At 42.6% G+C, this 24,914-nt stretch overlaps 1 protein-coding gene and 1 long non-coding RNA gene across 4 annotated transcripts in view; one reads left to right on the top strand and one right to left on the bottom strand.

The window, feature by feature from the left end:
• NUDT4 (nudix hydrolase 4) overlaps positions 1-12,628 on the bottom strand; it is a 62,008-nt gene extending 49,380 nt beyond the window's left edge. For all 3 annotated transcript variants that reach the window (XM_050935945.1, XM_050935948.1, XM_050935952.1), the window contains exon 1: positions 12,347-12,628. In XM_050935945.1, the coding sequence (XP_050791902.1) occupies positions 12,347-12,445 (99 nt within the window). In that variant the 5' untranslated portion in view covers positions 12,446-12,628. The remainder of the gene's footprint in view (positions 1-12,346) is intronic.
• LOC127042729 (uncharacterized) lies at positions 11,750-23,597 on the top strand. Its single transcript, XR_007772031.1, has 4 exons — positions 11,750-12,041; positions 17,476-17,587; positions 22,075-22,158; positions 23,099-23,597. It is a non-coding gene; the product is annotated as an uncharacterized LOC127042729 (long non-coding RNA).
• The last annotated feature ends 1,317 nt before the right edge of the window (positions 23,598-24,914 follow it).

Below are 24,914 nucleotides of genomic sequence, written 5' to 3'. Positions count from 1 at the left end.
TATGTAATAAAGCTATGTATAACACATTCAAAATCTACTTTAAAAATTGTAAGGTTGCAAAGTCAGTCAGTCAAAGTTAGAAAAATGCCAAAATCAAAGTTGATTTGTGGATGTTCTTATACCTGAATTCTGGCTTAACCTAACTTTTGAGTGCTTGCCTTTGGAACCTTACCACTCAAGTTCCTTGGATACAGTTTTTAAAGGTTTAACAAAAAATCCAGTCTTGTAGAATCATATTACCCATTCCCAAATGGTGGAATCAGCAGGGTTGGGATCTTTAGATCCACAGCACAGTCCTCTACCACTTGAGCTAACGGAATAACTGGCAGCAGACTGCTATTTTCTATGTGGTCTAGCCACTAGAGGGGGATGGAGACACTTCAAGTGCTATTTGCTAGACAAAGGAGTGTTTAGACTCAATATTTGTTCAGGTTCAGGTTCTTTAGGGGAATGCTCTAGTGATTAGAGACCCATCTGTATCCTCCTCCTTCACACCTCTCCTCCTGGGCAACTCTTGCCCCACAATTTCCCACATACACATGTCTATCCACCCTGTTCCTCAATCTGCTGTTGCTTCCTCCTCACTGAGTGCATGTCAGGAGGATTGCTGAAAGACGAGAGAGTTTCCCTTCTCTCAGGCCACGTCCAGACTACCCGCTGTATCAGCAGGTTAAAATCGATTGCTCGGGGATCGATATATTGCGTCTAATCTAGATGCGATATATCGATCCCCGAGCGCGCTTATATCGATTCCGGAACTCCATCAACCCCAACGGAGCTCCGGAATCGACAGGGAGAGCCGCGAACATCGATCCTGCGCGGTGTGGACGGGTGAGTAATCCGATCTTAGATATTCGACTTCAGCTACGTTATTCACGTAGCTGAAGTTGCGTATCTAAGATCGATTTCCCCCCCGTAGTGTGGACGTGGCCTCAGTTACAGTGTTTAATGCCAGAGTGACCCACAACAGCTAGAAAGAGCAATTGCAGTAGAGGTCCTTCTCAGCCCCTGCAGCCCTGGGAATGCTCAATTGCTCTATAGGGATGGCATGTGCAGTTTGGACAGGCAAGCTGGTCAATCTGAACATGATCAGACATTAAATATTCCTGCAAGAAAGTCCTAATGTAGGCAACAACCTGCCTTCTTGGTTGCATCATGGTGCCATCTGCTAGCAAGATGAATTAACGGAAAGTTGAGCATCTTAATTGGCTAGAATCTTCTAGAACTAACACTATCTTTATTTGTATACTAGGCCATCAATGCACAGTAGAACCTCAGTTAGGAACATAAGGGTTATAAACTGACCAGTCAACCACATGCTGCATTTGGAACCAGAAGTACACAATCAGGTAGCAGCAAGAAAAAGAAAAGCAAATACGGTTCAGTACTGTGGTAAATGTAAATTACTAAAAATTAAAGGGAAACTACCACATTTTTCTTCATAGCAAACTTTCAAAGCTCTATTAAGTCAATGTTCAGCTGTAAACTTTTGAGAGAACCACAACTTTTTGTTCACAATTACAAACATTTCAGAATTATGAATAAGGTGTTTGTAACTCAGATTCTACTGTACGTGGCAGTTTAGAAAGCACATTAAAAAAGGGATATAGTCCCTGCCCCGAAGAGTTTACAATCTAAACTGACTAGACAAACATACAGAAGTTAACTCAATGGAGTGGGGGGAGGGAAAAGAGTTCAGTCATTAAACTTCCTCCCCCAATAAAAAGAGAATAGGTGCATAGCCATTAAGCTGCTTGAAAATGTGGCAGGCTACTCACCTATCCTAACAGCATTTGAAAATGTCTCATGGTTGCTATGTATTTGTTTAATTTCATACATCTTTTGAAATTGTTTAGTTTGAAAAACTTTAGCATTTAAGTGCTAACCTAACATTGCCAAAAAAGGAAGTTTTGAAAAAAACAACCTATATTTCACTATCACATTTTTCTGAATTAAAATAACTCAGTTAACTTGGTTTTTGGAATTAGGCCTAAGTATCTAAGGCTAAACCTACGGGAAACCATAACATCTTGCTCTTTTATTACTATTATAGTGCTTTAAAATTTTACCATTTTTGATATTTGACAATATCTGACTTGTCAAATGCCTAACTCTACTTAGTGTAGACAGAATATTTGGAGAATTACTACTAACTAGCTGTTCAGAGTATCTCATAACTTGACCAAACTTGGTCAATTTTTCACAGGGCTGGCAAAAGGCATGTCCTTGATACCAAAGCAACCCCTACGCCAAATTTCAAGTTTCTGCTCCAAAGCTACAACCCCTCAACAAAATGGTTGTAATTTTTGTTTAATATGGGCCAAACATTTTTCCCTAATCTCAAAAAACAAGAAGCCACTTCAGATGAATTTTTTTTTTTTTAAACTAAATCCTAGACGGATAATCATCATGGAAAATTTCAGCCTGTGTGGTTAAAGTTTATAATGGGAAGTATAGTGAAGCCTTAACTATAAGAGTCACTTATACACCTGTAATACACCTACACCCCATACCACGGAGCATAGAAAAGCTTGTGTTCTTGACTACATATCATGGTAGATGCTTTTACGGCTTCTGGTGGGATTTTGTTCAAGGGGTTTACATTTTCAAGAAGTGATGTATACAGGTTTTTGGACTAAAGAGTTCTGTTAAGCCTGCTTCTCTAGTTAAGATACTGTTACATAATTCCTTGATCTAAGAAACACTGTATAGTTTCTGTAATTCTAAAATAGTTTCTCAGTTTCTCTTCTGTAACTGAGCTTACCATGGGTCCATAATATTACCATTTCAGTTTGGACTCCAGAAACTGAAGTCTGAGGAAGACTGCAACAAAACTTCAAAACTGGAGCTTTTCCCAAAGACTGGGGAGGACCAATGCTACCAGGTTGTGCAGCTTTAAGTAGCATTTCACATGTACTGATGCCTCAGGAATTGTTTATATTGGGAATTTATTGGCATAGCTATGTAACTGCTAAAGTTATCAGTAACTTCATGTCAACACATTGTTCCAGAGTGTCTTTCCACTTTGCCACAAACTAAACTGGAAAAAAGTACTCTTATTCTGCAATAACTGTCCATATAGGGAGTTATACTGATAATTACAACAGTATAGTATAGGCATATAGGCAAGCCCTAAGACTGGTTCTCAATCAGGGTACATGTACCCCGGGGGTATTCAGCAGTCTTCCAGGGAGTACATCAGCTCATCTAGATATTTGCCTAGTTTTACAACAAGCTATATAAAAAGCACTAGTGAAGTCAATACAAGCTAAAATTTCATACAGAGAAAGTAAGCACTTTTTCAGTAATCGTGTGCTGTGACACTTCTGTATTTCTAGGTCTGATTTTGTAAGCAAGTAGTTTAAGTGAGGTGAAACTTGGGAGTACGCAAAACAAATCAGACTCCTGAAAGTCCTGTAGTCTGAGAAGTAGTATGTGAAATGCTACTTAATAAAATCTTAGGGTACGTCTACACTACGCGATTATTCCGATTTTACATAAACCGGTTTTGTAAAGCAGATTGCATAAAGTCGAGTGCACATGGCCACACTAAGCACAATAATTCGGTGGTGTGCGTCCATGTACCGAGGCTAGCATTGATTTCTGGAGCATTGCACTGTGGGTAGCTATCTCGTAGCTATCCTATAGTTCCTGCAGTCTCCCCCGCCCATTGGAATTCTGGGTTGAGATCCCAGTGCATGATGGTGCAAAAACAGTGTCGCGGGTGATTCTGGGTAAATTTTGTCACTCATTCCTTCCTCTGTGAAAGCAACGGCAGACAATCATTTCATGCCCTTTTTCCCTGAATTGCACTGGCAGATGCCATAGCATGGCAACCAGGGAGCCCGTTCTGCCTTTTGTCATTGTCACCATATGTGTACTGGATGCCGCTGACAGAGGCGGTACTGCAGTGCTACACAGCAGCATTCATTTGCCATTGCAAGGCAGAGACGGTTATCAGTCGTTCTGTACCATTGGCTGCTGTCATGGGTGCTCCTGGCTGGCCTTAGCTGAGGTCGACCGGAGGCGCAAAGACAAAAATGGGAATGACTCCCCAAGTCAATCCCTCCTTTATGGTTTATCTAAAAATAGAGTCAGTCCTGCCTAGAATATGGGGCAAGTGTACTAGAGAACCAGTGTGCCAGAGAACCAGAGAGCACAGCCGCTCCGTGTCAGATCCTGCAGAAATTATTAACTGCATGCCATTTTAGGGGGTGCCCCTGCAACAACCCCACCCGTTGCTTCCCTCCTCTCCCAACCTTCCTGGGCTACTGTGGCAGTGTCCCCCCATTTGTGTGATGAAGTAATAAAGAACGCAGGAATAAGAAACACTGACTTTTTAGCGAGAAAATGATGGGAGGCAGCCTCCAGCTGCTATGATAGTCCAGGCAGTACAGAATCTTTTCTTTAGACATGAAAGGAGGGGGCTGATGGAACTCAGCCCCCAGTTGCTATGATGAGGACGGTTACCAGCTGTTCTGTACCATCTACTGGGAATGACTGGGAGTCATTCCTATTTTTACCCAGGCGCCCCCGGCCGACCTCACCTGATGCCAGCCAGGAGCACTCACAGGATGATGAGGACAACTATCAGTCCTTTTGTACAGTACCGTTTGCCAGTGGGGAGGGGAGAGAATGCTGCTATTCATTGCCGCAGCACTGCGTCTACCAGCAGCATGCAGTAGACATAGGGTGACAAAGTCAAGAAACGATTTTTTCCCCTTTTCTTTCATGGGGGGGAGGAGTGGTAAATTGACGGCATATACCCTGAACCACCCCAGACAATGTGTTTGACTCTACAGGCATTGGGAGCTCAGCCAAGAATGCAAATACTTTTCGGAGACTGTGGGATAGCTGGAGGCCTCAGTACCCGCTCCCTCCCTCCATGAGCGTCCATTTGATTCTTTGGCTTTCCGTTACACTTGTCACACAGCACTGTGCTGTGGATTCTATCACAGCCTGGAGATTTTTTCAAATGCTTTGTCATTTTGTCTTCTGTAACGGAGCTCTGATAGAACAGATTTGTCTCCCCATACAGCAATCAGATCCAGTATCTCCCGTACGGCCCATGCTGGAGCTCTTTCTGGATTTGGGACTGCATTGCCACCCATGCAGATCAGAACTCCACGCTAGGCAAACATGAAATGAAATCCAAAAGTTTAAGGGCCTTTTCCTGTCTACCTGGCCAGTGCATCTGAGTTTGGATTGCTGTCCAAAGCGGTCACAATGGTGCACTGTGGGATACTGCCTGGAGGCCAATACTGTCAATTTGCGGCCACACTAACCCTAATCCAATATAGTAATACCGATTTCAGCCCTACTCCTCTCGTCGGGGAGGAGTACAGAAACTGGTTTAAACAGCCCTTCATATCGATATAAAGGGCCTCTGTGTGGACAGGTGCAGCATTAAATTGGTTTAATGCTGCTAAAATCGGTTTAAACGCGTAGTGCAGACCAGGCCTTGGATGCACAACCTGATAGTACTGATCTTCCCCATTTTTCAGGGAAAACTTCTTGTTTGCTAGTGCCTAAAAAGGTAAAATACTTAAGTTTTACCTAAAAATTTGGGGGAATTGTTTTCTTCAGTTCTGTGTGAAGTGCCAGAGTGGTTGCCATGCTAAATTCATAATCATGTTAATAAGACAGAAGGGCAAAGCAGTCTTTTTGGCTGATGTGATTTGACATGAAATGCTAAAAGGTGACTCAGACTAAGACTGGAAGGGACCTCGAGAGGTCATCGAGTCCAGTCTCCTGCCCTCATGGCAGGACCAAATACTGTCTAGACCATCCCTAATAGACATTTATCTAACCTACTCTTAAATATCTCCAGAGATGGAGATTCCACAACTTCCCTAGGCAATCTATTCCAGTGTTTAACTACCCTGACAGTTAGGAACTTTTTCCTAATGTCCAACCTAAATCTCCCTTGCTGCAGTTTAAGCCCATTGCTTCTTGTTCTATCATTGGAGGCTAAGGTGAACAAGTTTTCTCCCTCCTCCTGATGACACTCTTTTAGATACCTGAAAACTGCTATCATGTCCCCTCTCAGTCTTCTCTTTTCCAAACTAAACAAACCCAATTCCTTCAGCCTTCCTTCATAGGTCATGTTCTCAAGACCTTTAATCATTCTCGTTGCTCTTCTCTGGACCCTCTCCAATTTCTCCACATCTTTCTTGAAATGCGGTGCCCAGAACTGGACACAATACTCCAGTTGAGGCCTAACCAGCACAGAGTAAAGCGGAAGAATGACTTCTCGTGTCTTGTTTACAACACACCTGTTAATGCATCCCAGAATCACGTTTGCTTTTTTTGCAACAGTATCACACTGTTGACTCATATTAAGCTTGTGGTCCACTATGACCCCTAGGTCTCTTTCTGCCATACTCCTTCCTAGACAGTCTCTTCCCATTCTGTATGTGTGAAACTGATTGTTCCTTCCTAAGTGGAGCACTTTGCATTTATCTTTATTGAACTTCATCCTGTTTACCTCAGACCATTTCTCCAATTTGTCCAGATCATTTTGAATTTTGACCCTGTCTTCCAAAGCAGTTGCAATCCCTCCCAGTTTGGTATCGTCCGCAAACTTAATAAGCGTACTTTCTATGCCAACATCTAAATCATTGATGAAAATATTGAACAGAGCCGGTCCCAAAACAGACCCCTGCGGAACCCCACTTGTTATACCTTTCCAGCAGGATTGGGAGCCATTAATAACTACTCTGAGTACGGTTATCCAGCCAGTTATGCACCCACCTTATAGTAGCCCCATCTAAATTGTACTTTCCTAGTTTATCTATAAGAATATCATGCGAGACCGTTTCAAACGCCTTACTAAAGTCTAGGTATATCACATCCACCGTTTCTCCCTTATCCACAAGGCTCATTATCCTACCAAAGAATGCTATCAGATTAGTTTGACATGATTTGTTCTCTACAAATCCATGCTGGCTATTCCCTATCACCTTACCACCTTCCAAGTGTTTGCAGATGATTTCTTAACTCAGACAACATTAAGCAGCTGTATTGTGAGTGGGCTAAAAAGGTCAGTTTTTTACAAACATTTCATTAAGTTTGTAATTTCATTAGCTACATTTACAGTAGTAAACTTTCAATTTGAAGTTCTGATTATTATACCTGCATTTTACACAGTACTGAAGTTAGATTAAACAGTGTGGAGTAATCAGCATTCAGCTGCTGCATTTGAAAGGTGACCTCTTAAAAAAAAAAGAGGAGTTTGCCTTATGTTGTATGAAGGCCAGAAAGGTCTCTCTCTTCTGGTTGCACCCCATTCCCCTTTTTTCCCCTTTATGCACACTCCCACACCCTTGGAAACAAAACATGGAAGTTTAACCTAACTTTGTTGGAGGTCTCAAATTGGGAAGTTGCTCTCTCCTTAACTGATGATTCAGGAATGTTGACTAACAGACATGTTCCCAATTATCTGTAAAGCATTTAAGTTAAATGACTGTTCACTAAAAAATATCCTTCCATTTAATCACTTTCAGTACCTTTGTACCTGTGATCACATGATCCTACAAGTCCCACAGTTGTACCCTGAGCTGTACCCTAGTTGCCCAATTTCATTATAGTCTTAAATCCATGCAGAGTACAAACTGTTGCAACCAGGTTCCCTAATTATTATTTTTTAATTGTAGTGTTGAAAGGACCATAACAGGGTGGTGGAGCCAACATGAGTTCAGGTCACCTGTAAGTAAAGTCCCTTTACATATATTAATACCCAAGAGCTTGAACAGGACAGTCTTTGTATGGTTAAGCTAGACAGGCCTATACTGTACTGAAAATTAAATGAGAAAATTAAATGACAAAGACTTGGCCCACTATGCAAACATCTCCCTCACCTTAAATGCACACCACAGCCATATCAAATGGGATCTCACTTCAGCTTGAATCTGAGCCCAAATTGCAGCAGAATGTGTTTTTTACTGGTAAAACTTCAGTATCTCAATCACTTTGGGCTCCTTGCAAGAGCCATTTCTCTCTTGGTGTTGTGCTTTCCCCATTAATTGCAAGTAGCCATAAGTGTGATTTAAGGATCAGCAGGTCAATAGTTCATTTGCCAAAGTAGGACAAAGTTCATACCTTTGAGAATCATTCAGTTGTAAGGAGGACCAATTAAATATCACTGACTTGTCTTGGCATTAAGATACCTAGAAAAGCACACTACATCTTTGCAGAGGAGAGATTCTGCTTCTAGGTATTTGATTTTGTTAGTATTTAAATTTACATAATGGCTCCAAACTTCTTTAGGTCCAAAGAAACCAACACTTAACAGGTCAACTAGCCAAATAACATTAAACACTACAAAACCAAGACCATCCTCTCTCAAGCCAGCACTAACAGAAAACTACACTGAACAAAACCTTTGCAATATACCTGTGAACAAATTCTACTCTGACAGTTAAGTGAGAGGAATATGTTCCAGTCAAAAGCCCTGTGCCCCCAAATTTAGGCATTATACAGTGCCTAAAGCATGTTTCAGATACTCAGTTAGGACTTGTATTTATGGGGGGAAATGGTGCTTTTTAAAAAAAATAAAATATTCCCTGTTTCTTAAAAATTAAGTTAACAAACATGACATCTTCATGAAACAAGGTGGGTGAGGAAGTATCTTACTGGATGGACCTTGTGTTGCTAATATCCTGAGACCAACACGGATGGAACACTGCATATGATACCTTAATGTTAGATCAACTAATTTTTAAGAACACACTTCCATAATCAAGACAAGGTATGTTGCCATGTTTTCTAGGCAAAAGAAAACATTCTGAACATGTATTAGCTAAATGTTAAAATCTTAGTGTACAGAAGACATGTGGTTTTTAAACACAGCTGAGGTAAATACTAATTCAATCAGCTAGCATGTTAAAACTACACCTTTTTTCCTAGTGCAGATATAGCCTAAATGGCTGAAGTCTGTAGGTATGCAACATGAACACAACTGGTCTCTCAAATGGACAGGAGCCAGACAGCTTTTTACATCAAAAGGTAATCATCTGGAAAGTTCATTCAATCTAGGCCCATACATAAGAAAAAGTGATCCTATTAATAGAGAGACATTGTTTGAAACAACTCAGTGGCAAAATCTGGCAGGAGATCCTTCTACTTTATTAATTCCCCCACAAAAAAAAAATATGCAGAGATCAATAAGGACCAAGGAGCTACAATACAAAAGGAGGCAAACATTCACTACATGTACATGCCATTTGCTTCTTGGAGCTTTTAAATTCTCCTATACAGTAAATGCTTTTATTATGATGCTTCTTTAAAGCACTGTTGTTGCCCATGTAATATTACATTCAACATAATTAAGTCAAAATAGATAACCTGTCAACTTTAGACACTTCTGGTTTTGGGAGTTTGCCAGCCTTGACTATGGTACATAACAGATTTCATTTATAATCTGACTGCATCACATTTAAGAAGTGTACACTCTCAGGGTGTCTTGGACAGTATCAAAAAAGAAGTTAATGAACGCTAAATGCAGAAATGGATGAATTCTAATTACAGCAGCCAAGTATTTAGAATTTACTGCAGCACCTGGCAAGCCCCATCTCAATCAAAAAACTGGGGAGGCTATACTAGAGAGTACACCACAGATGCTGCTGAAAGTACTAGGCTAAGTAATATGAACAAGTGATGAACATACATCAGGAGCCTAACAAGAGGTTTGAGGACCACAAAATGAAATTAAGAATTTTAAGTTACTACTTTTTCATACCTTCTGTTGAGGTTACATAATGATATAGCTCATGTGACTTGAGTTAATTCAACAAGTGACTGGCTGTTCAAGGAAGTCATCTGGAAAGGAGTATGTGAATGTAAAGAAACAATATATTTCTGAACACCTAAATTAAAGGCTATGCCTACACCAGCACTTATGTCAGCAAAACTTTTGTTCTTCTGGGATGTGAAAAAACAGGACAAGTCTACACTGCAGCTGGCTCAGATCAGCTGATTGAATGAGACAAGAAAGCTGTAACACTGTTGAAGTGCTGGACAAAACAGGTGTTTGAGCACCAAGAAAAGCAAAAACCAGCAGTTCTTGAGTATTGAGATAGGCACTCAAATTTGAGAAAAAATAATGCAAAAGAACTGAAGTGTGCCAGAACACCTGAGGCACTGCTGGGATCCAAAGGAAAGGTGGTGCAATAGCTGAAGAGACATGGGGCTTGTCTATACCTACAACACCACCGTGGCACTTAGGCCTAGGCTACACTGGGGGGGGAGAAGAAGAGCTGGAACTAAGATATGCAACTACAGCTGTGCAATAGCGTAGCTGAAGTTCAAGTATCTTAGTTCAACTTACCTGGCCGTCCTCATGGCAGCGAATGGAGCACTGTGTCTCTCCCTGACTCCGCTTACTCCTCCTGCTGAGGTGGAGTACAGGCATCGATTCGGAAACTGATTTATCATGTCTAGACAAGACATGATTAAACAATCCCCAATACATCAAACACTAGACATACCCTTAGTGAAGATGCCACCGACCAAAGAAAGCACTAGCACTATCTACACCAGGAGTTTGGTTAGTATAACTGCATCGCTCAGGGGTGTAGATTTTTCACACCCTTGAGCAACACAGTTATACTGATAAGTTTGCAGTGTAGACCAGGGCATAGTCTCTTGCAGGTTGCTCCTTTGCAGACCATGGTAAAGGAGGAATTGAGTGCAATGTCCAGAAGTTAGGATAGTCTCCCCAGCTATTGCAAACCTCAAGGGTCAATACTCTGATAGAGGGCTTCTTCTGTCTCACACTAAGGTGCCATATTCTAGGAATAAGAAACCTGAAAGATGGTATCTTTAGAAAAAATACTTCTTCCCATATGCAGATGAGGGGGGAAACTCAAGTCTTAAAATTTCTGGTAGATAAGTTTCATTACCATTTTAGTTATTTAAGAACATTAACAGCTCAAGTTTCTAGCATTTGTTTCCAAATCACAGAAAATGTCTGATTACATTGTTCAATGCAACCATCAAAAAAGTTCTTAATGACTGCCTGTGCAATTGACCTTGATTAAGGGTACAGAACTTTGTTACCTCCTATATTTGCTGCAATATAAGACCCTGCTCACATCTATATTCACCATTTCAACTTTCCTCTAAAATTCAGTGCAATGTAGAAAGTGTCTATACAATATTTTTAAACTGTGAAGTGTTCAGTCTCCACAAAACTGTGCTAAAGACTTCATTGAGTGAAATGTAAGTAAAGTAAAATCCAAGACAGCTATGCAAATTCACTAGTAGGGCACAGTCAGGTTTATCCCAAGTTCATCCTAACACACTGTCATCACATACAGAGTATACCTCATCTTCCAATATATGCAGTATTATCTGTTAAATTACAAGTTGCTTTACCAAACATTTGGTAAAAAATGCAAACCATGAATATACACACTTAATTAAGAGAAAGCCAGCATTTAAGAAGTTACTGTAAGCTAATCATGTTCTGGTTAACGTCAGCACAAAGGCTGCTGTACAGTCCAGTCATAATTCTAAATACGCTACGAACTAAAAAGACAATAGATTCAGAGACACTGTTTTCGCTCACTATAACGATTCTGGCCATAAATCAGAGCTGGTGCCGCCTATCTGTCAGCACTCCGCTTTACACTCTGGGTTTGTTGATTATAAAATGGTGACAGCCCCAATATCTCAGTCCTCCGCAATAACGAAGTTGAAATACAAGAAAGAAAGTAATCGAAATGATGTTTCGCTAGGTCATACCCCTAAAGAGGCATCTATGATCTGTTCGACTGATGGAGCCCCACGGGTGCATAAGCGGAACGAGACGCCCGGCAGGGCGATGCGCACAAGTCATGCCGAGATGATGCCGCTTTCGCCACATGCGCGGAACCAGGGCTCCGAACAGACGGCTGTTAGCTCCAATTCACCGTACAAAAGCCGAGAAGTCTGAGACCCTCGCAACTTTCCGCCTCCTTCACAGAGTCACCGTGACATTTTCTGTCTGGAACCCGGAGCTGCCCACCCCCACCCCGCGCTCGCCGGGGCGAAGCGCAGCGGTAGGACCAGCGCCCCGGCCCGCAAAGCGATCCGATCGGGCCTTAGGCAAGCGCCACGGAGCCTGGGTGGGGAGGAGAGCGTCTCGCACCCAGCCATGCGGCTGCCGCTACCCTGCCCTGGGGCGAGGGAAGGGGAGAGAGAGCGGGAGTCGCCCCGAAACAGCCCCTTCCCCCGACACCCCGCGCGGCCCAAAGGAACCGGCGGCGACACGCGATGGGAGCCCCCCCCCCCAAGCCTGGCTCGGGGAACCATCCCCTGGCCTGTCCCCCGTGCCCAGCTCACAGCCCTGCCCCGGCGCGCTCACCTCGTCCTCCCGCTCGCTGCGGAAGCACAAACACGCCGCCCGCTTCTTGTAGCCCTCCCGGTCGTAGGTCCGCGTCTGGTTCGGCTTCAGCTTCATCATAGAGGCGGAGGTGCCCGGCCGCCGGCCTCCGCCGCCCGCCCCAAGCCCCGGCGCGCCCAGCAGACGTGGCCCCGCTCCGGCCGGCACCGGCCACGGCCAAGCTCCGCTCGGTCCCGGCGGGGAAGCGTCTCTCACAGGAGCGAGGCGCTGCCGCCCAGGGAACCGCGCCACGCCATGGAGCCCGCCCGCTGCCCAGCGCCTCCCGCTTCCCGGCCGCCGCCGCCTCCCTGCGCTGCCCGGCTCCGAGCGCCGCGGCGGCCGCTCCTGCGCCCACTATTTAACCGTAACGCACATTCCTGCGCCCGCACTGCCCCCCACGCGCCGCCGCCGCCTCCCCCCCGCACTGCGCAGGCGCCACCTGGCCGGGGAGGGGCGGGGGAGTGGAGCGCGCTCGAGAGAAAGAGGGGTGGGGGAGGGAGCTCATAGGTGGGCGGGGCTGGCGAGGCAGCTGGAGGGGCGGGGGGCGGCGATCAGAGCTGCAGCACAGGGAGAGGATAGGGTGGAGCGCTGGCTGGATGCTGTGGGTGGCTGCTGGAGGTGGAGGCTAGTCCCTCACTGGATGATGTCCTGAGTGCAGAGCAGGGATCGAGGCATTGGTGAACATGGCCCATCCTATTCTCTGTTTAGTCACCCATTAGGTGTGGTCTGCTTAGTGGATTAGCTGTAGCGTAAGTGCTGGCAGTAGGGATGCTGCTGCACCCCTATGCTTGAAGTGGTTTCCATCATATACATAGTTTACAGTCTGGTTCAATGGCTCTCAGCTGTAGATTCACTTCTGTGCAAGGTCCTAGCATAGCTGTGCTGGGGGGATGGCTCTTTTTACCAATATAGCTTTGTGGGTGCTAGGGCTTTTGCTAACAGAGTTGTGTTGACTGGGTTTGATCATGCTTGACTGTTTTAGCTATGCTGGCAAAAGTTTTAAGCATGGACCAGGCCTGAAAAACATACACCTGGGAAACTGATGTCAGGCTGCCCACTTAAGAGTTTGCACTGGTATAACTAAGGGCTTCTCTCTGCAATGTTTTTCCAGTTATACTAGTAGTTAAGCTACTATGCTGGTATAACTCACCCATGTGGAATAAGCATGGCTTTTTTGGCTAAGTCCGTGTCTACACTACCAGCCGGATCGGCAGGTAGTAATTGATCTATCGGGGATCGATTTATCGTGTCTCATCTAGATACAATAAATTGATCCCTGAATCGACGCCCGTACTCCACCTTGGCAGGAGGAATAAGCAGAATCGACTGGGGAGCCACAGCAGTCAACTTGCCGCCGTGAGGACAGCCAGGTAAGTCAAACTAAGATACTTTGACTTCAGCTATGCAAATAGCATAGCTGAAGTTGTGTATCTTAGATTGATTCCCCCACCCCCGCCCCCAGTGTAGACCAGCTCTAAGGCCTGGTCTACACTAAGAAATTAAGTCAATATAACTATGTTGTACACAGGTGTGAAAAATCCACACCCAAGTGATGCAGTTAAACTGGTCTAGCCCCAGGCATACATAGTGCTAGGTCGACAGGAAAGTTCACTGAAGTGCTAAAGTGGTGCAGCTGCAACATTTTAAGTGTAGACAAGCCCAGTTTAAAACGCTTTCAAAGTGACATAAGGTAAACTGAAAAAGGCACTAGACCTAAGCTATGTGTGCACTAGCACTTTTGTCAGGGGCGTGAAAAAAATCCCCCTGATTGACAAAAGTTTCACTGACAAAAGAGCTGGTGTGGACAGCACTATGTCAGCGGGAGATGCTCTACTGCCAACCAGTGCTGGGTTTACAATGTCTCCAGTGGCTCCATGGAGCTGGGCCCATGCTCAGAAGAGGCCCTGGTCTGCTCTGTTTGCACTGTGTCCTGACACCCCGCTGGCTCCCCCTGCCCACCACTTGATCCTCTCGGCCTGTCCCCTGGCCAGTCGAGGGCTCTTCTCTGCCCCCTGGCCCTACTCCCCTGCTCCTCTCAGTCCCCTGACTGGACCCCAGTGGACTTATGGCTCCGGGCACTCTCTGCTTCCTACCACCTGAGGAGCCCCACCTATCTCGCCGGAGCTGAGCCACCTGGGACTGGTGCAGAAACCTTTCCAATCTCAGCCAGGTGGAGGGGGAGACAGTGTGGAGGGCTTGACTGGGCCCCTCCAGGCAAGTGTGTCTTGAGGGACCCTGGCCGGGGCAGGGGCCAGAGCAGTTCCCGACCCTGGAACCGGCTCTGGCTGTACTGCCAACTCAGCCTGGCAGACACAGTTACCTCCCAGCAGGCCAGTGAGTGTGGCCAGATGGCAGGGTATGGGGGAGTGGGTCTCTTGGAGGATTGGGGGCGGGGCTGAGCTGTGAGAGGGTGGGGAAGGTGTGTGGGGGCACTAAAAAGTGTGGGTTTGGAGGGGGTGCTTGGCAGTTGTGTTGGGGCTGTGGGCAGGGATGGTGTTGTGCAGGGCACTGTGCATTTGTATGTGGGTCTCGAGGGGCACTGGGCATAGTGGGTCCAGGGGGGTTCTGGACACAGGGAGTCAGGGGGTGTTGGGCGGCGGGGGCTGTGTGGCGTGGCATAGGCCACCGCCGAGGGGAAGGAGCATGCTGGCAACACGGGGCTGGGAAGGCCACTGTGTGTCTAGAAACTGCTGGTTTGTAAATAGTGCCTTCACATTGGGTGGATCAGGGCCCCCCCCCCATGCCATGCCATGCCCCATTGCCTCTGGCTGGCCCCTCGCTCCAGGGACTGACCTCCCTGTGCCAGGGCTGGCTCCAGGCACCAGCGAAGGAAACAGGTGCCTGGGGCGGCCAATAGAAAGGGACGGCACATCCAGGTCTTCGGCAGCACTTCGGCGGCAGCTCATGCGCTGTGCTTTAGTCTTCGGCGGCAATTCGGAGATGGGTTCTTCACTCTGTCTCTTCCTTTTCGGCGGCACTCAATCATTTTTTTTTTTTAATTCTTTTTTTCCTTCACCTCTTGGGGTGGCAAAAAAGCTGGAGCCGGCCTTGCCCCGTGCCATGCTCCATTGCCTCCATGGGGCCCACAAATATGTTTGGCGCCAGGCCACAAAAGGTTAATCTGGCCCTGCTGCTCACATAACTACCACTGCTTGTTAGGGGTGGTTTAATTTTACCTGCAGGAGAGCTTTTTCCTGCTGGCATAGAGTAGCTACATAGGAGACCTTACAGCAACACAGCTGTAGCAGTACAGCCGTACCGTTGTAAGGTCCATAGTATAGCCATAGCCTGATTCCAGGATAAGAGTGTTCAGGCAGGGAGATATATCAGTGTAACTATAGAGCTTTAAATTCATACCCTACCTTATGCCAGTATAACTTCCCCATGTAGACAAGCCCTAAATCAGTTTGAAATCTGATTTTAATTAAACTAGGGCAAGTTCTGGCTGTAGATCAACCTCAATTATTACAGTTCTGCAAACTCACAGAGACATCATGCCATTGGTTGTATCTAAGGCCTGATCTATTCTATAAACTTTGGCCAGTAATGTCTCTTATGGTTTGTGTTTTTTACAACATATTTATACCGACAAAAGCCCTTGTGTAGATGCAGTTATACCAGCCAAATGCTTTTGCCAGTATGTTTTCTTTGGGGAACTGGTGTAGCCCATGCATCTACACAAGGAGGAGTTACCAATATAGCTATACAGGCAAACCCTTTCTAGTGCAGACAAGGCCTTAAAGAATACTTTGCTGATTTAATAATTCTTCAGAGAAGTGTGAACTGGCCAGTCATCTGGATGTGTGTTAGTATAGATGCCTATTAATGGTAATTTAAATGTCAGCATTAACTATTTCACTTTGATTAGATCTTCCCACTCCTTTCTACATATTTTGAACAATTTGCTGTGAGTGGCACAGTATTGTCAATCTCAAGTATTCAAAAATCCTGAATCAGCTACTAAAAATCATCAGGTTCACTTGATTTGAAGCAAGACTATCACTGCCTAACCCAAGGATGTTCTTTACACAGGCATCTGCAAAACAGCTTCATGCTGCTCTCTCTATACATTTACATAGCATTACTATTAGGATTTGGCCTTACAGATGCATTCTTCTGGTCCAGTGAAGATCACAAAGCCCAGGATGAAGCATATGAGAACTCAGAACAAAACATTATTGATCAAGGCAATCTGGCTATGGACTGAATTTGCAGAGTCAATCAGGCAGTCCAGACTGACTATCTTCATGAAATGTTGCAAAACCTTTATCTTTGAAAAAGTCACCATAAGAATTTTACACTCACTATACTGACACCTCCTTCTACTCCATAATCCCTAAAAGCAAGCAAACAAAAACCAAAAATTTACCTGAAATGGAGGGTTTTACCACCAAAATGGAAAAGAACTAGCAATTTATGTGGAAGGTTTGGATACTACAGTGATGGGCAGAAGTGTAAAACAGTAAAATAGATAGTCTTGGTTCCATTAGAGCCATTTTACATCTCTTAGTGCAAAGTAGCTGGATACACATACCCCTAGTCTGCTCCAGTGGCAGGGGCATGAAGAGGATAACAGTTTATTACTACTATCAGTTACTCTGTTAGCTCCCTTGGCAGAAATCTATGCTCTGAATCTAAAGGGCCAAACCCTGCTGATGACTTAAGTTTGGGATCAATAGGGTTCCACATAATCAAATTTCTGTTTTTTCAGTTTGTTTTCTAATCAACTTAGGAAAGTACACCCAAAATAAACAAACAAAACATTAAAATAACATTACGTTTGCAAAGTCAAACACTCAAAAGTTGGAAAAAACAGCATTAAGGTTACTTGTGCCACATGCACTATGATTCAGTATTTAATTACATGATTGCATGCTATTTTTTGCACATTCAGTGCACAGGATGGACCTACGCTGGGTATGAATCAGGATTGTCTAGTGAATAAGGTTGTTGACTCTAGTACCCCTGTATCATTTGTTGCAAAAGTTTCTGAATGCGACCCTGGAGAATTGGACAGTATCCCTGTCTCTGTCACAGAGTTCCTGTGAGAATGCTACTCTTAGCCAGTTGAGCCGAAATTTAGCCACTAATTGTGTGTTCCTCATTTTCAGAGTGTTGAACATGAAACACCTAAGGTTAGATATGCAGAAGTGCTGAGCACTCTCAACTTCACCTTAAGTCAATGGAAGCTGTATTTTGAGCGTGTAATGTCCAATTAAAATGGTAAGTACTCTGGAAAATCACAGCCTTAGATGTCTCAAGCTGTTAGCCAAGTCAATGCATCCTTTTGACAATTTTTGGCCTCAATCTCTCTGTGTCTCCATTCTCCCACTGTCAAAGGGTATGGGTGGGTGTTAAAACCACCTCACCCTACAAGGGCATTGTGAAGATAAATTCATCAATATTTGTGAAGTACTCAGATACTATAGTGAAAGCACCTTAGAAACTCCCATGGGGTAATTAATTTTGTATTCAATGCAAGGTTTGGCCATATGTGGTAAATAAGGGCTGGGTCTGCCCTGCTAAGTTTTGCCAGCATAGCTATGTCAGCTAGGAGTGTGAGAAAAATTCACCCCCTCGCAAGCAACATCTATGCCAACAAAACCCCTAGTGAAGACACACAACTGTACTGACAGAAGAGTGCCTTTGTTTGCATAGCTAACGTTGGTCATCACTGACAATTTTAAAATCAAGATTGGATGTTTTTCTAAAAGATCTACTCTAGGAATTATGTTGGGGAAGTTCTATGTCCTGTGTTATACAGGAGGTCAGACTAGATAATCACAATAATCCTTCTGGCCTTGGCATCCATGAAGTGGTATAGCTACATGGGCAAAAGAACTCCTTTTGCATCTCCATCAGGAGGCTTTGCTGGCCTAGTTGTACCCCAAAGAATCTGTAGTAGACTAGCCCCAGGCCTGTTGAATGAGGAGAATAAAAATAAATATTGAGTAACTAACCATTCATTGAATTGGCAACCATAATGTTCTCTTAACATAATTTTTTAATGTAATATAGATAAACATAGTGTGTATATATTCTCTTTCTGTGTATATGTAAAAATTTTTCCTGTATGTACTGTTAGCATGGGCCTGGTTGTTCTTTCTCATAGCAGTTATGCTCACATTTTCTTTTGGGACATCCCTTCAGCTCCAGGAGTGAGAATCCTCCTCAGATGGTAACTTTAGAGAAGGGGGACATGCTTTTATCCCCTAGCCCAATTCAGTAAAGTATTCAACTTCAGATACATGAGTAGTCCCATTGTGTTCAATGTAATTACTCAGGTAATTAAGGGACCATATCATGTAATTCTGCTTTTCTAAAAAGATAATCTTGCAGGATTCTTAGGCCTAGTCTACACCTAAAATTTAGGTCAACCTAGCTATATTGCTCAGTGGTGGGAGAAATTCACACCCGAGAGATGTAGTTAAGATGACCTAGCTCTGGTATAGATACTGCTAGGTTGATGGAAGAATTCTTCCACTGACCTGGCTACCACCTCTTGGGGAGCTGCGTTACCTATGCTAACAGGAGAACTCCCTGCCCTTCAGAATCAAAACACTTTAAGAACTAGGTAGTTCCATTAATCTTGTATTGATAAGAGAAGAGCCAGGAATAAGAATTCTGCAAGACGATACATTAAGAGAAGCAGAATAACAGTGTGTGTAATTCCATTTAAACTTTAAATTCATAATAGCTAGAGATGGAAAAGACCTATTACCTCATCTAGTCCATATCCTTTCTAACGCAGCAACAGTATATTCATCTGTGTTTTGTCCAGTCAGTGTTGCCAATTCTTATGATTTAATCATGAGTCTCGTAGTTTTTGTATTTTCCCAGAAGCCTTAGTTCCAAGAGGCAGGTGATTAGGCTTTCATTTAAAAGTTTCTAACCCTTCTGGTTTTGGAAAAAAGCTTGAAAATGTGACCCAAATGTAAAATAAAGACTCAAAAAACAGAAGGGAAATAAGAACACATTTATTTTTAAAAATTATACAGTTTAGAGGAGCCTGAGTCATAATTTTTGAACATCTGGGGTAAACATTACTATGGTCTAGTTTTAAATTACAGATGTGGCTTCCATTACAGATGGAAATCTGTGGCTTCCATTACAGATGGAAATCTGAAATTATTATAGATTTTGTAATCTTTAAAGATTATTTTTTTAAAAGTTACAAGTTTTGACCATTTTATGTTCTTATAATTGTAAAAAGGCCATGTTATTTAGAATTACATATAATTAAACTTTAGAATTTTAAACTGTTAGCAGTAACGTGGAGACCTTGTGGAATATTTGAAAAGAAATAAAGTAAATAATGGTTATAGATTTTATATTACCATGCAGTCACAGTATCTGTTATGTATATCAAGTTTGTAATGATTTCCTATTACTGATTGATATACCCTGTTAATATGATACCTTGTATTCATATGATGGTCCATTAGGAATGCATAAATTATACTATTTAAAGGAGCTGCTATGGTATTAGGTCAAAGGTCCATTTCACTGTGACATTAATGATTCAAAATAATATTTTATTACAGTGTCTCTCGGTTTGGAGCTCATACAATAGCAATAATGATTTGATTATAAAGTAAAGCTGGATACCTTGAATTCAGATTTATTTAGAACTAGTTTACACAATGTAATATGTAATGATGATGTAACAAAGGTTCAAAAAGCCTTGGTAATCAAACAAAAATAGATCTCCAACTAGTTTTAACTCAAAGTTTACATTGGTGTGACTATGAGCAAACTTTTTCTTCCTTGAGATTGAAGAAATGGTTTAAAAATTTACAGACATAGGTTTTCAGATTTCCTTGACCTACATTTATTACCCAGATTAGAAACTGCAGGATTTAATAACTATGTTCTGGGAATTGATACCAGAAAAAAATGTTTTGCACTCATGTAGTTTATCATGATTAATAAAAATAAGACATTTGTGTTGGAGGTGCTTTAGTCATTTGTTTACCATTTATCCTGAAAACAGAGAAAGCCAAACTTTGTTCTCAAATCAGTGAGTCAGATTAATAGATCTGTGTTAATAGATCTCATTGTTTTTAACTGTCTTCATGCTAAACTGCTATTTGTTCCTTCATGATTCTACCCCTTTTTGGTATGTCACCAGTTACACTGCCACAGAAACGCTATAGTCCAGAGGTAAACAATCTCTTTCGAGCACCTTGAATGCCTCAGAGAACACTATATCCTAATTCAACTGCATCACAACCCAGTAAAGTGGCTGCCATGTAATCATGTCAACAAAATTTACCAAGCATTGTAGAGACCAGGAATGGGAAAGTCAACTAGACAGTCATATTGGGGACCTTTTATCTCGTTTACTATGCCAGGACACAGCCTTAATTGTATTTTTTTTGAATCTTAAAAAAAAGGTTCAGAGTGAGAGAAGAGCAAAGATTCATTAGGTAGGTTCTTATTTTAACACAGTTCACCTTTCCCAAGTTACAAATGAAACAGGTGGTGTTTCTTCTGAGATTTAATAATGCCACCCTGTGTTAGCTCTGATGAGGTTATCAAGAGCAATGCCAATTTATTTTCACTGTAAATAGAGAATCTCTATGATGCTTTCACCAGTTATGAATGTTGCAACATTAGACTTACAACCTTTGTAAATGCCACTGCCATCAAAGAAGCTTATCAAGAAACACATACGTGCTTCTTTAAATAACATGAAACATAGGAAACTAGAAAATATTTATTTCCAACTCTTACTCTCCATTAAAGAAGTTTTTAATACTACGGCCTATGTTCTCTAGCCCAAGATCTGCATCCTGTTTTCTTGAATCTAATATTCCCCGCTATCTTGATATAATGCTACCCGATATAACACAAATTTGGATATAACGCGGTAAAGCAGTGCTCCAGGGGCGCGGGGCTGTGCACTCTGGTGAATCAAGTTCAATATAACACGATTTCACCTATAATGTGTTAAGATTTGTTGGCTCCCAAGAACAGCGTTATATCGAGGTAGAGGTGTACTAGAAAAATATTTTTTTTAAATTCAAATGTACCTGTTTACCAGATATGTGGATTAAACTTCCAATATGCATATCATCACTTTTATTCAGGATGAACCTTTGTAGTTGTTAATAATCATATCTCCAGGCAATTTGTTATTGAGAGGCAGGTCAAACAGCCTGGGTGATAGTTCTGTGATTCTGTTACTGAAAATTATGATCACTGTGCCCCTGTGAAGATAGCTACTCTCTTAAAAATGCCACAAGCTTCAGAGTGGACTTTTAGCCATAAAACAAATGGATGAATACTGAAAAATATTTTGTTGAGTAATGGGCTTCATTGTTAGTTCCTTTATGGCCCCTTTGTACTCTTCTGATATCATAAATGGGCCTTGAAAGGGGAGAAACTGTCCCCAGAGATATCCCCTGTACAGGAGGCATCCCATGCTGGTGTAGAGCTGATGTAATAGCTTTGTCCAACCCCTAGCATAGGCAGCATGTTGGACGTGGATCAGCGGTGGGAAACAGGGGTTTTCGGTTTATTGTATTACTAATTTAGCAACATTTCCTGATATGAATCAAGTATTTTGAAGATTTATGTTCAGTCTGAAAAACCATTTGTACCATTGTAGCAGCTCAGTGGAGGCTACACTCCATCCCACAGTGTGACCCATGATGCAGGCAGTTCACACCGGAGATTAATTTTATGCCCCTTACTCTCCTATGCAGGTGCATAGAATAAGGGATAATCCTGCCCTAAACAGGGTTGCTGAAGAGACTATACCTCAAAATATGGAAATTTAGAAGATGCTGGTATGTATATAATCCTTTTGGGCAGGACACAATGTCGAAAAACTTATATGATAGTGCTCCAGTGATCAAATGGATCAGACAGGGAAACTAGTCATCTTTTTGGTGAAGATTGTCCCTCATGCTCCAGAGCATCAATCTCCTACACTAATTTGCACCAGTAATGCACTCATAGTTTGGATTTCCAGAATTTTGCACAATGTAGTATGATTTAGAACAGTAACCAATCAGTGAACTGGGCACCAAATGTGCTGCTTCTAATGAAACCAGTCTTGTGTCTAGCATTAGCTATTACGTTTTTGACATCCTCCCAAAGATATATAATACCAAGCAGAACCATGAGGGATGCAGATGAGTCTCTGGGCCAGACTGTACCCCTGTACAAGAAAACTTGGAGGAGGAAGCACCATTACAAGAAAATTCTTCTGGTGGGGTGAATGAACCCTACCTTGGATCAGGGCAGGAAGAGATTAATGGTCTGTCTTAGAGGCAGGGGCTGAAGCCAACCTTTCTCTGTAAAACCTGCAAGCAATATCAAAATAAAGACCTACCCCTTCCAGGTGGGGCCCCCAGTTGCAGAGACCTTCCCTGTTGAGCTTCCTCCCCTGGAAGGTCATTGGTCGAAGATCATTCTGGCTAGAAAGGCAATGGTGCTATTATTATTAATAGAAGAGCTTACAAAGGATATACAGAGCAGTGAAAAAAGGTTGCTTGAGCAAACTTCTTTCCTTTTCTCTAGGAAGCTTGGAGAATCTACTTGGCTAGACCTGACCATCAAGTCCTACGTGTTAGGTTGTTTTGATTATTTGTTATATTTATGTTGGTATGTTTGTGTAGCCAGGCAATGGGCAGGGTATTTGAACTTCTCTCTGATGTGAGATTATAGAAATCTAATATGTGAGTTTTTTTCCTAACAGAGTGGCTCTTTCTTTTGTTTAAGCAGAAGAGCCTGTGTTATTTATGGTATGGAAATGTACTGGGTGGTTGACTACAACACGCTGGATAAAGATTCAAACTAAACATGAGTAAAATTATATTCTGTCTCCATGAGTACAGAGAAGAAAATCACTAAGGTGGATCAAATGATCCTGTGCATTGATCTAGGAATTTTTTTCTTGAGTACTTTCATCCAAAGAATCTCCAGATTTTTACAAACTTCAGACACCTTGCTGCAAAATGTTGGAGTGCCAGAATCATTGACATGCAGCCATCTTTACAGTGGAATGCAGCAGTCCTTTAACAGTTGATGGGAACTCTATACAATAGATCAGGAAAAGTAGTGATGAACCATATTATACCCAATGGAACTTGTGAAGCAAACCTTAGTAGATAGAATATAATGATGAACTCTCCTAAATAAATGCATCTCTTGCGTCACCTCGTAATGTTTTGCAGGATTGTTATGTTTTAAATGTCAACCAGATTATTGGAAAAAATTATTAATGTGGGATGAGGTGGCAGAGAAAGCAATAAAAAATTAATTGACCTAATTTCTTTACTGTTTTCATCAGAAAGCTTCTCTTCAAAATGTTGACTTTTGACCCCCGCTTTGTTTAGTCAGGTCTAACCTTTCTCCTACAAAACACTCTTTTGAAAGCTTACACATCAGTCTGAGAAGACTCATCACATCTGCCCTATCAGCTTTTTATGGAATTTTGTCATAACAAGCTGTATTACAAAAGAATACACCTTTGATAGTCTAAAATCATTGTGAGATATCTGGAAGTAGGTAGGCACACACATTAGCTTGTTGCTGCATTTTCAAGCAGCAGAGCTGGCAGGTGATGTTTGAATATGTTCCAAATTCTGATGCCAAATCGCTGGATGGCCTGATACTATCGCTTTTATTTCAGCACTTTGTTTCATACAGTGATTTATAGTCTTTTTGCACATACAGTCAAATTCTGCTCGGAGCGGAGGGCCAGCACAAGAAACTATTAAAGCTCAGCCTAGGAGTTTTATAGAATGAAGTTAACTGAGTGGTCATGGACGGGTGCCTGTGTACCCTGGCACACCACAGAGCTGGTCTTTCTGCCAGCCTACATGGGACTGACATGAAAGAGCAGGTTTTGGGCACTCTATAGCAGTGGTTCTCAACCAGAAGTACACGTACCCCTCGGGGTACACACACAGCAGTCTTCCAGGGGGTACATCAACTCATCTGGATATTTGCCTGGTTTTACAACAGGCTGTTGACAGATGTTTGGCTGCATGTGTGTGTCTCAGGCTCTCTTCTTACTACACAGGCTACATAAATAGCACTAGTGAAGTCAGTACAAACTAAAATTTTATACAGACAATGACTTATTTATACACCTCTATATACTATACACTGAAATGTAAGGACAATATTTATATTCCAGTTGATGTATTTTATAATTATATGGTAAAAATTAAAAAGTAAGCAGTTTTCCAGTAATAGTGTGCTGTGGCATGTTTGTATTTTTAGGTCTGATTTTGTAAGCAAGTCATTTTTAAGTGAGGTGAAACTTGGGGGTACGTAAGACAAATCAGACTCCTAAAACGGGTACAGTAGTCTGGAAAGGTTGAGAGCCACTGATCTAGAGACTAGGCCTGGAGGGAGGTTTCAGACCTATCTGTGTGCATGTGGCTGTAGTACCCCACACAGCTGCATTGGCTGGTTTAGTAGCTGTGGGGAATGGCTGCACCACTTTATGAAAATGATTCTGTGCATCTTTGTGATGGGAAACACTGGTTGCAAACAGCAGTGGTGTCACAAGATGTTGCCCCAAAGACAT

This window comes from Gopherus flavomarginatus, chromosome 1, assembly GCF_025201925.1.
Source record: "Gopherus flavomarginatus isolate rGopFla2 chromosome 1, rGopFla2.mat.asm, whole genome shotgun sequence".
Lineage (NCBI taxonomy): Eukaryota > Metazoa > Chordata > Testudines > Testudinidae > Gopherus > Gopherus flavomarginatus.
The sequence above is the reverse complement of the archived record's forward strand: the minus strand, read 5'-3'. Positions and strand labels throughout refer to the sequence as shown.